Raw genomic sequence first — 11,341 nt, 5'->3', positions numbered from 1 at the left:
GGTACAACCGGGACTCACGGTGTAGCTGCAGAACCCTACCAAGCGGTGCAACCGGGCCACTAGGCGGTGGTACCGGTTTAAGAGAATGACCGGACCAACCGCCCAGCCACCGCACAACTACCGCCTCGAAACAGAGACGAGACCGGTACTTGAGCGGTGCAAGACCGGAACAACCGCATGGCCTTGAGCTCTTGGGCGGAGAAGTTCTGAGCGGAAGAACCGCTTAGACCACCGGTGATACCGGTCAACGAGGATCGACCGGATCAACCGGGCCACCACCGCACAACTACCGCCTCGGAACAGAGACGAGACTGGTACTTGAGCGGTGCATGGCCGAAACCACCGTCCTAGCCTTTGTTGAGCAAGGTGGCGGTACCACCGCCCGGAGGCAGCGGTACAACCGCTCGGTCAAAGTAGGAGAGCTTCAAGGTCCAGCGGTACAACCGCTCCAGGGAGCGGTACAACCGCTGGGAAGAGCAGAAACACGAAGGAATGACAGGGGGATCTCTCTCACACAACTGAGGAAGACAAAGGAGGGGTGAGGAAAGTGTACGTGAACTGATTCCCCCAGAGCTTCCTAATGAGGATTCCCTCTTGATAGTACGGGAACTCTACGACCAAAGAAAATAAAAGCGTAGAGGACACGTCTTCGATCTTTTCCTACGAGAGGCAATAGCAATCCGATGTAAGCCTAAGCATCGAGAACCTGAAACATATAGCACACGATTAGGCCACAAAGGGTTGTCATGATCATCCAAAACATAAAGTAGGGAAATGCCCTTTCAGTGTTACTATCTACAAAACTAGAATTGTCGCAAAAAGGTTTTCGACAAGTTCAAGGTGTTGACTACGATGAGAGTTTCTCACTCGTATCTATGCTTAACTCTGTCCGAATCATGTTAGCAATTGCCGCATTTTATGAAATCTGGCAAATGGATAAACAAAACTGCATTCCTTAATGGATTTATTAAAGAAGAGTTGTATATGATGCAACCAGAAGGTTTTGTCAATCCTAAAGGTACTAACAAAATATGCAAGCTCTAGCAATCCATCTATGGACTGGTGCAAGCATCTCGGAGTTGGAATATACGCTTTGATAAGTTGATCAAAGCATATAGTTTTATACAGACTTGCGGTGAAGCCTGTATTTACAAGAAAGTGAGTGGGAGCACTACAGCATTTCTGATAAGTATATGTGAAAGACATATTGTTGATGGAAGATAATGTAGAATTGTTCTGCAAAGCATAAAGGAATGTTTGAAAGGAGTTTTTCAAAGAAAAGACCTCGGTGAAGCTGCTTACATATTGAGCATCAAGATCTATAGAGATAGATCAAGACGCTTGATAAGTTTTTCAATGAGTACATACCTTGACAAGATTTTGAAGTAGTTCAAAATGGAACAGTCAAAGAAGGAGTTCTTGCCTGTGTTACAAAGGTGTGAAGTTGAGTAAGACTCAAAACCCGACCATGGCAGAAGATAGAGAGAGAATGAAAGTCATTCCCTATGCCTCAGCCATAGGTTCTATAAAGTATGCCATGCTGTGTACCAGACCTATTGTATACCCTGCCCTGAGTTTGGCAAGGAGCAGATCATTGGACATTGGTCAAAATTATCCTTAGTGGAATAAGTATATGTTTCTCGATTATGGAGGTGACAAAAGGTTCGTCGTAAAGGGTTACGTCGATGCAAGTTTTGACACTGATCCAGATGACTCTAAGTCTCAATCTGGATACATATTGAAAGTGGGAGCAATTAGCTAGAGTAGCTCCATGCAGAGCATTGTTGACATAGAAATTTGCAAAATACTTACGGATTTGAATGTGGCAGACCCGTTGAGTAAACTTCTCTCACAAGCAAAACATGATCACACCTCAGTACTCTTTGGGTGTTAATCACATAGCGATGTGAACTAGATTATTGACTCTAGTAAACCCTTTGGGTGTTGGTCACATGTCGATGTGAACTATGGGTGTTAATCACATGGTGATGTGAACTATTGATGTTAAATCACATGGCGATGTGAACTAGATTATTGACTCTAGTGCAAGTGGGAGACTGAAGGAAATATGCCCTAGAGGCAATAATAAAGTTATTATTTATTTCCTTATATCATGATAAATGTTTATTATTCATGCTAGAATTGTATTAACCGGAAACATAATACATGTGTGAATACATAGACAAAAACAGAGAGTCACTAGTATGCCTCTACTTGACTAGCTCGTTAATCAAAGATGGTTATGTTTCCTAACCATAAACATGAGTTGTCATTTGATTAACAGGATCACATCATTAGGAGAATGATGTGATTGATTTGACCCATTCCGTTAGCTTAGGACTTGATCGTTTAGTTTGTTGCTATTGCTTTCTTCATAACTTATACATGTTCCTATGACTATGAGATTATGCAACTCCCGTTTACCGGAGGAACACTTTGTGTGCTACCAAACGTCACAACGTAACTGGGTGATTATAAAGGTGCTCTACAAGTGTCTCCGGAGGTACTTGTTGGGTTGGCGTATTTCGAGATTAGGATTTGTCACTCCGATTGTCAGAGAGGTATCTCTGGGTCCTCTCGGTAATGCACATCACTCAAGCCTTGCAAGCATTGCAACTAATAAGTTAGTTGCAGGATGATGTATTACGGAACGAGTAAAGATACTTGCCGGTAATGAGATTGAACTAGGTATTGAGATACCGACGATCGAATCTCGGGCAAGTAACATACCGATGACAAAGGGAACAACGTATGTTGTTATGCGGTCTGACCGATAAAGATCTTCGTAGAATATGTGGGAGCCAATATGAGCATCCAGGTTCCGCTATTGGTTATTGACGGGAGACGTGTCTTGGTCATGTCTACATAGTTCTCGAACCCGTAGGGTCCGCACGCTTAAAGTTCGGTGACGATCGTAATTAGGGTTTTTGTGTTTTGATGTACCGAAGGTTGTTCGGAGTCCTAGATGTGATCACGGACATGACGAGGAGTCTCGAAATGGTCGAGACATAAAGATTGATATATTGGAAGCCTATATTTGGATATCGGAAATGTTCCGGGTGAAATCGGGATTTTACCGGAGTACCGGGGGGTTACCGGAACCCCCCCTGGGGTTATTGGGCCTACATGGGCCATAAGGGAGAAGAGGAGGGCCGGCCAGGGCAGGCCGCGCGCCCCCCTCCCCCCTAGTCCGAATAGGACAAGGAAGGGGGGGCGGCGCCCCCCTTTCCTCTTTCTCCCTTCCTCCTTCCTTTTCCAACAAGGCAAGAGGGGGGAGTCCTACTCCTGGTTGGAGTAGAACTCCTCCAGGCGCACCCTTAGGGCTGGCCGCACCTCCCCCTCTCCCTCCTTTATATACTGAGGCAAGGGAGCACCCCATGACACACAAGTTGATCATTGTGATCGTTCCTTAGCCGTGTGCGGTGCCCCCTTCCACCATATTCCACCTCGGTCATATCGTAGCGGTGCTTAGGCGAAGCCCTGCGTCGGTAGAACATCATCACCGTCATCACGCCGTCGTGCTGATGAAACTCTCCCTCAATATTTTGCTGGATCGGAACTCGAGGGACGTCACCGAGTTGAACGTGTGCAGAACTCGGAGGTGCCGTACGTTCGGTACTTGGATCGATCGGATCGGGAAGACGTACGACTACTTCCTCTATGTTGTGTCAACACTTCCGTTGCTGGTCTACGAGGGTACGTAGACAACATTCTCCCCTCTCATTGCTATGCATCACCTTGATCTTGCGTGTGCGTAGGAATTTTTTTGAAATTACTACGTTCCCCAACAATGGCCCCCGGGTCTACTTTTATCATATTATGTAAACAAAAAAAAATACCTTGATGCATTTTTTATTTTACTTCGCAATTTATATATCTACCACTACCAGATTCGATCCTTGCAAGTAACAAGTTCAAGGGGATTGACAACCCTCTTGCCTGCGTTGAGTGCAAGTATCTGCTCTTGTGTGTGTAGATACCGTTCACTAGGATTTGCATGGTTCTCCTATTGGTTCGATAACCTTGGTTCTCACCGAGGAAAATACTTATCCATTACTATATTGCTTCACCCTTCCTCTTCGGGAAAAATCCCAGCACAGCTCACAAGTAGCACACCACTACCAAACGCAGCCATCATAGTGGACCTATTAAACCCCATGAATTCGTCTGCCTTGTCTGAGGTGTTCGCTGCTCGTGGGCTACTCATCTCCAGTAAGCAGACGGTACCATGAGCATGGTGGAGGGATCTAAGATTGATATATCATCAATCTCAAGTTCCTTCTTTCTCTGCTTTGAGGCCATGTGAGGCCTCAAGATCAAATAAGATAAGAGCGAAGTTGTGGTCTTGTGTTATTTGCAAACGAATCAGCAGCGGATTATGGACAACCTCAATTGTAGGTTGCCTGCCTTCCCCAACGCATACTTGGGGATGTCGCTTTCTAAATCTAGGATCTAGATTCAGGACTTTGACCCGCTTATGGGGCGGGTTGCATCCAGGGCGGAGCTGTGGTGCGAGGGGTTGACTTTCAAAGGGAGAAACTTCATGCTCATCGACTCTTAATATCTGGCCTTCCATGTTTATGATAGGTTGTATATTCCGCCGGAAGATGTTCATAGCTCATTCGATAAGGATCTATCATTGTTCTTCTGGTGGCCAACGACCGCCAAAAACACCATATGGTGAAGTGTGCGGATACCTGCTTCTCTAGGGACCAAGGTGGTCTAGGTATTTTGGATCCCACCACACGAATGTGGCCCTTATGACGAGATGGGTGTGGCGGATCCTCAGGGAGGAGGGGGAGGGGGTCTAGCTACAATTTTTTATTTGCTACAGGGTCTAGCTACAGCTTATTAAAGCTAAGTATCTTCAGGGCCGCCCTCTTATGGCTTACGATATTGGGGAGGGCTCCCAGTTTGGAAATCTCCCTAGTTGATCAAGCATTAGATTCATCTTGGGACTACCGAGATGGGATCCTCTTTTGGTTGGACCTGTAGCTTGGTAGGGCCCCGTTTCGTGCCAAATTCCCTATTTTTTTTCTTCATATGCTCGTTCCCGATGCTTTTCATTGCCTCATCCTCCCGCAATGGGACTTGGAACATCCTGTCCCGACAAACATTTGGCTTGGAGGAAACTTTAGATTGGGTTGCGTTGCGAGCGGCCCTTCCGCCCATACTGGTGGACTCCCCTTATGTGGTGTCTTTGTTAGAGCCTTCGAGGGGCTTTTTTGCTGGATCAGCATATCGTGCCCTAATTCTAGCATGGACTATGGAAAGCACCGCTTCCCCTAAAGATCAAGATCTTCTTTTGGCAACTTTGCACGAACGCCTCCCCTCGGGGACGGAGGTGGCCAAGCACCATGGCCCTGGTGATGTGTTGTGCGCCCTGTGTGGTGTCCCCGAGTCCGAGATCCACATTTTCTTTTCCCGCCCCTTTCCCTCTTCCTATGGAGCTTTGTCCAAGAGGCTCTGGGGCCTAAATGGCAGGCTCCGGACATCAGACAATTTCTAGAAGTGTAGGCCAACCGTACTGGTAGGAGGAGATGCCTCTTCAGGTTAGTGTTCGTGGCATTGGCTTTTCTCTCTAGATGACGTGTAACAAGATGGTGGCTGAGAGAGTTTTTTTGCGACGTGCCACTGACTCTGTGTTTAAATTTCCAACGTTCTTGCAACACTGACACATGCTTCCTAGGCAGCGGGACAAGGAGCCACTAGGCGGCAGGATTGATACTCTGTGTGTGGTAGAACGACGCCTGGCTTCGTCGCTTAGCTAGTACTCTGGCAGGTCCATCGAGCCTTGTATCACCTTTCTTTTCCTTTTGGACATGTTTGTTTTTTTGTCTTAGCCGACTTATATTTCTTTCCAGCACTTGAATTTTTTTACCAGAAAACCGTAGAACAATAGTTCTCCGGTATATTATATTAAAAAAATGTACAACAAAAAGTTCTTACAAAAGGGGATCACCATACGCCAGTCTTATGAAACATGAAAACTATTTAAATGTTCTGTGTGATCCAGGACCTAATCTTATCATCTTTGGAGTGCTTTGCTTTGATCTGGGCTGCCCATAGGCCTTCTTGGAGATAAAACTTCCATCCCTGTATGTGTGGTGCTGCTGCTCTAAAGATCTTATCATTCCTAATGGACCAAATACTCCAACAACCCATAGAAACAATGTCTAATGCAATGTCTTGTGGTAGTTGTGCTATGGCCAGCTGAAAATCATCAAAAGTGGAGATGCCTCTGAGTTTAGAAGGAATGATGGTCTCCCAACATTGGAGTGCAAATGGGCAGTTCCAGAAGAGGTGGGGCAGGGTTTTCTCAGTATTGTCAGAGCAGAGAGCACAATTATAGTTATCTAGATGCATGGTCTTTCTGTTGAGGAGGTTTCTTGTGTTAATCATGTCATGGAGGAGTAGCCAGATGAAGATCTTATGCCTCAGCCTGCAAGATGTTTTCCAGATCTGTTGGAAAATAGGGTGTACCATGCTAGGTCCTCTCATGTGGTGGTACATTTTGATGGATGAGTATCCTTTGCTAGATCCAAGAATGATCCATTCATCTGGGTTGCTGGATGCATGTCTATGTTGCAGATGCTGAAGGAGTAGATTGTACTGCTGGTAAGCCCTGTTGTGACATGGGTGTGTGGAAAAGTACTGACAAATCCTGGCAGCTGATAGCTTGTTCCAAAGTCTCAAATTCATTTCTAGCATAGGAGTGAAGCTCTGGAAATTTAGTTACTAGAGGTTGTTCCCAGCACTTGAACTTGTCGTATGGTTATAGTGATTTGTTTTATACTCCTATATAAAGGAGAGCGAGAAAGATTGTTTTGTTGCATTAAGAGGGCGCATGAGGAAATGTACCGTACTTTTCGTCCCTCTCCACGAACGTGGGTATACATATAGGATTCCGTTACAAACCGAACGTCGGACTTTTAGCATTCCCGTACGTATATCGACTTAGCTGGCTGACTATATACACGCAGTGAAAAATAACGATTTTATCTCTCCATATCCGATGATCCAAGCTAGGGCTAGTATACAAGTACACGTCGCTGCTCCAATTTATGTGCGACCGCTAATCTCGCTTTCCATGGAGGCGAGGTCCCCTTCAACCCCTCCATCGTCGCCTCCCTTCTTACAAGTGTTCTAACTCTCCTCAGCTAATGTTACTTCTAGTACGACAACTGTAGCAGAGCTAGTGCGTACAATGTAGCCTCCTTTTTACCTGGGGCGCTTGCAGTGCAAGACGTACAGAGATACATGTACTAAGAATTAGTAACTATTAAGCGGTGATCGGTATCTCTTATCTCTCCAATCCCTAACTTATCTAAAAGTAACAGCCATTAATTCGGCAAGTACACATCAACAGGTCCTCTTCTAGCCTGCTGCTGTCTAAGTTTTAACTACACTTTTTTGGAAGCAAAAAAGTTTTATTCAACTACTCTCTCTCTCTCTCTCTCTCTCTCTCTCTCTCTCTCTCTCTCTCCAAGACCACCACCAGCTAGATGAGTACCACTTGCACCAATCAGAGTCTCATTCTCCACAACGCTGTGCAGTCCAGTCCTGTTTGGCTGTGTCACTGTGTGTGGCGCCGTGTATGTGTAGCTAGGGCTAGTGGTGTAGCTAGCGCCTTGTACAAGCTAGGACTAGTGCTTCTCCAGTCCTCCTCTTCTCCCTCTACCTAGCTTGCTTCTGCTATAAAGGGCGCCGGCGGAGGCAGGGTATTCGATAGGGAGGGAGGCGAGATGACTCGATCAAGGCCGACGACCACCATGGGGGGATCTGTGCCAGACCACCACCACCAGCAGCACGACGGGGAGGTGGACGGCGGGCAGCTGCAGCACGGCGGCGAGCACGTGGAGACGGTGATGCCCGGGTTCCGTTTCCACCCGACGGAGGAGGAGCTGATCGAGTTCTACCTCCGTCGCAAGGTGGACGGCAAGCGCTTCAACATCGACCTCATCGCCTCCGTCGACCTCTACCGCTACGACCCATGGGATCTCCCCGGTACTGCCCAACGACGAATCCACCTAATTATAATCATGGCTAGCTTCCCACCGCGTACATGATTTCATGCATGTGACTCGAGATCCCTTTAATTAACTCGTCTCGTTGATTTCATGTGACCTCCACCTTCATTCTCACCTTTTCCTTTCCCGCCTCTCCCCATCTCCATGGGTGCACGGGTCGATTGTATTGCGGGCATAAATCATGGCAGCACTGGCGTCGATCGGGGACAAGGAGTGGTTCTTCTACGTGCCTCGGGACCGCAAGTACCGGAACGGCGACCGGCCGAACAGGGTGACGCCGTCGGGGTACTGGAAGGCCACGGGGGCGGACAGGATGGTGAAAGTCGTGGAGGGAAACCGCTCCATCGGCCTCAAGAAGACGCTCGTCTTCTACGTCGGCAAGGCACCCAAGGGCCTCCGCAGCAGCTGGATCATGAACGAGTACCGCCTGCCACACGGTGAAACCGAACGGTACCAAAAGGTAACCCTAGTAATTTTTTCTTGAGTATAGGTACTACTAGTAATCCATTAGCAAATCCTTATGCTGATTATGTAAAGCTTTAGCTTTTAGTTCTATTTTTAACTGCAAAAAGCCAAGATCTGGTTTGAGTTTTTTGCGTTGTTCCGCTTAAATTGGCTTTGATTAACTTGACCGGAACAAAATTAGTTGCTCCCTTGAGCTGATAATAGGTAATCTGAGCAACCGAATGAATTTGGTTGCGCTCAACTTTTGGAAGCTTCGCGAGATCTTGTTGCAAAAGCATAAAGTGCGTGTTAGCTCGTCAGCTGAAGATGCGTCCCCTCACGAAATAATTCCGTTCACTGTTGGAGTTGAGATATGATATGATTCATGACTAGAGCGCTTGCTTTCAAATACTTGCCGGCATGTGTTTGCAAATATTATTGGCCAGCACGTATTGTCCGGTGAAATAAAGGTGTAGAAGGTGCGTACGTAGTGAAGATTACATGAGCAATAATTTAGCCAAGGTCTCAAATTCTCCATGGCTTCTACCTATAAACAGTTATACAGGCACGCACGCGTGTAAATCGCTCTTTGTGGTTTTAGGTGCTTGCAAAATTTCTTTTTAGCCACAACTTTTCCTTGTATTCCCGCCCAACAAACTTAGGAGATTTCGGTCACTGGACCCGGAATTATTTTTACGGTATATATACAAGTTAGTTAGTGCCCAAATTTGTGCAACAGATTTTTTGAATGAGTATGATATTTTGGCTTAAATTTGGTTGGCTGTGACTTTGGCAATGAGATTTTGCCCACCCTACTTACATTCCTTTCACCGTTCTTGCCAGAATTTTGTCAATGTTGGTTCAAGGAATCTCTTGCCAATTCTTAGTAGCCATAGTTGGCAAAAAAAAATAGGGCATATATAGGTTCCAACGTTTTAAGATGTGCATATGTGGTAACCAACCCAAAAAAGTACGTACAGCTCCTTCACATTTCCTTTGATCAATATATAGCAGGAAAACACACCTCCTTCAGTTTCAACTCTTCGCAGTCGATATGCAAAGCCATTTTGCTGTACTACTATAAACTTATATGACCTCTGATGGCTGCTTAATAATTTGGGAACTTATGTGTAGTACTTTTGTTTTGTTTTGTGAAACAAAATGTGTATAGCAAGTTAGTAAGTTTGTTTTTAGTTCACGTGACACTGAATGGTTTAATCATCTAGAATGCATATGTTGCCTTAATTAAGATTATATCTTGGTTAACTTGTACTCTTATTTTATTGCCCATTTTATCTTTTTAGAAAGTAAATATTCGAACTCATGCATCCTCTTGCATGTATGTATATATCAGGAAATTTCGCTCTGCCGGGTCTATAAACGCCCAGGGATTGACGACAACTTCCACCTCACCGGCACAACAACAAGGTCGTCTGGCTCCAGGGCGGCGGCAACCAGGCACAGTACAGCAGCGCACCGGACGTCAGTGGCAACTCACCGCCAGCAGCCGCCAGTGTTTGTCGAGGGCGGCGGTCACCACTCATCATCTGCTCTCAAGGCGTACAACGCGCACACGACCCAAGGAACAAATGCAGCCAGTGCCATGACATCACTGTCGGCGGCAGGGGCGACGCCGCCGGCGATGTTCCGGTCGGCGGCCTCTGTAGCCTCGCTGAGCTCCACGACCTCGACAGAGGAGGATGGCACGTCGCTCTACCACCACCACCTCAAAGGACACAACAACCCAGCAGTAATGCAACTGCATTCTTCCACGCACGCCACGCTGCTCAACACCAATTCCTCGGCAATGGCGACCATCCCGATCGACGAGCTGAGTCGGGCGATTGGGTCCTACAGCCAAGCTTCAAACCCTAACCAGCCCACGGCGCCACTGCAAGGCCCATTGCTTAACTTCCCTAGCTTGGAGAAGATCTGGGACTGGAACCCTCTCCTGGAATCTCCAAAGGTTTGCACAAGCTTCAAGTAACTTCTTAGTTGCATGAATGGATCGGATCAATGCACTTATCATATATATGCCTCCCATTATTTGTATACTTATGTATACGTAGACAATTATCCGGGCTAGGACAAGGCTATATATGTAATGGAATAGGTAACAAATTAAGGCGGTTCTAGTCCCATGCAATTAATTGGTGTAACACTGTCTGCATTTCAATTCCGAATAAAGTTTAATCAAAATTATAGATATGTGATCCAATCATTTCCCTTCGTAATAATCATGATTTAAATTAAGTATGCACAGATAGACGGGTACATAGTTTTTCAGGATGCATCCATGAAAGTGTCCAATTTGCTATCTCTAAGGCAAGTGTAGTTCTTTCTAGGTTGACCGAATTGCACGATCTTAAGCTCGTAGCTATATTATAAATATATGTGCTACTTTAATCCCTTAAAATGTGTAGTTGGCGAGTTGAGCAGTTGTAAACCTTAAATTATAACATAGTTTCTAGCACGTGCAATTATTCTATTACCATTTGATGAAGAACCTATCACTCAAATTGTTGACTTCAATTCAACATAATCTTGGTCCTCCGAATTTGACACTCCCTGTATATGCCGGTATGTATAGTTTAGTTACATGAAAAGTGTGTACATGATCGTATGCTTGATATGGGTTGCTACTTAGTTAGTTCTGGATAAGGATGAAAACAGGAGTACTATTTATTCCCATCAATATCCAAACATGTCTTTCTATACCTCGATATATCTGGACTTGTATTGAGACCATCCCATAAATATGGGTTGCGGCTGCCGGAACTGCAATATCCGCTCGGTGTCTTTATCATTTTTTACCAACGAACTAACTTTATGGAATGAGTATAAACATAGTAAAATAGATTGAGAAA

At 45.7% G+C, this 11,341-nt stretch overlaps 1 protein-coding gene across 1 annotated transcript; it reads left to right on the top strand.

Moving 5' to 3' along the window:
• Positions 1 to 7,531: 7,531 nt before the first annotated feature.
• On the top strand, positions 7,532 to 10,682 carry LOC125523092 (NAC domain-containing protein 35-like). The gene is made up of 3 exons (XM_048688140.1): positions 7,532 to 8,007; positions 8,219 to 8,490; positions 9,829 to 10,682. Exons 1-3 carry the CDS (start codon positions 7,746 to 7,748, stop codon positions 10,459 to 10,461), a joined length of 1,167 nt encoding a protein of 388 aa, XP_048544097.1. The 5' UTR covers positions 7,532 to 7,745; the 3' UTR covers positions 10,462 to 10,682.
• Positions 10,683 to 11,341: the final 659 nt, after the last annotated feature.

This window comes from Triticum urartu, chromosome 7 (assembly GCF_003073215.2).
Source record: "Triticum urartu cultivar G1812 chromosome 7, Tu2.1, whole genome shotgun sequence".
NCBI classification, from domain to species: Eukaryota; Viridiplantae; Streptophyta; class Magnoliopsida; order Poales; family Poaceae; genus Triticum; species Triticum urartu.
Note: the sequence above shows the minus strand (reverse complement) of the source record. Positions and strands in the feature narration are given on the sequence as shown.

Excerpts from the sequence above, each read along its gene's own strand:
- LOC125523092 (XM_048688140.1), top strand. The coding sequence starts at position 7,746 with ATGACTCGATCAAGGCCGACGACCACCATGGGGGGATCTGTGCCAGAC. Across the intron at positions 8,008-8,218 it reads CGACCCATGGGATCTCCCCG|CACTGGCGTCGATCGGGGAC; the intron begins GTACTGCCCAAC and ends AAATCATGGCAG. Across the intron at positions 8,491-9,828 it reads AAACCGAACGGTACCAAAAG|GAAATTTCGCTCTGCCGGGT; the intron begins GTAACCCTAGTA and ends TGTATATATCAG.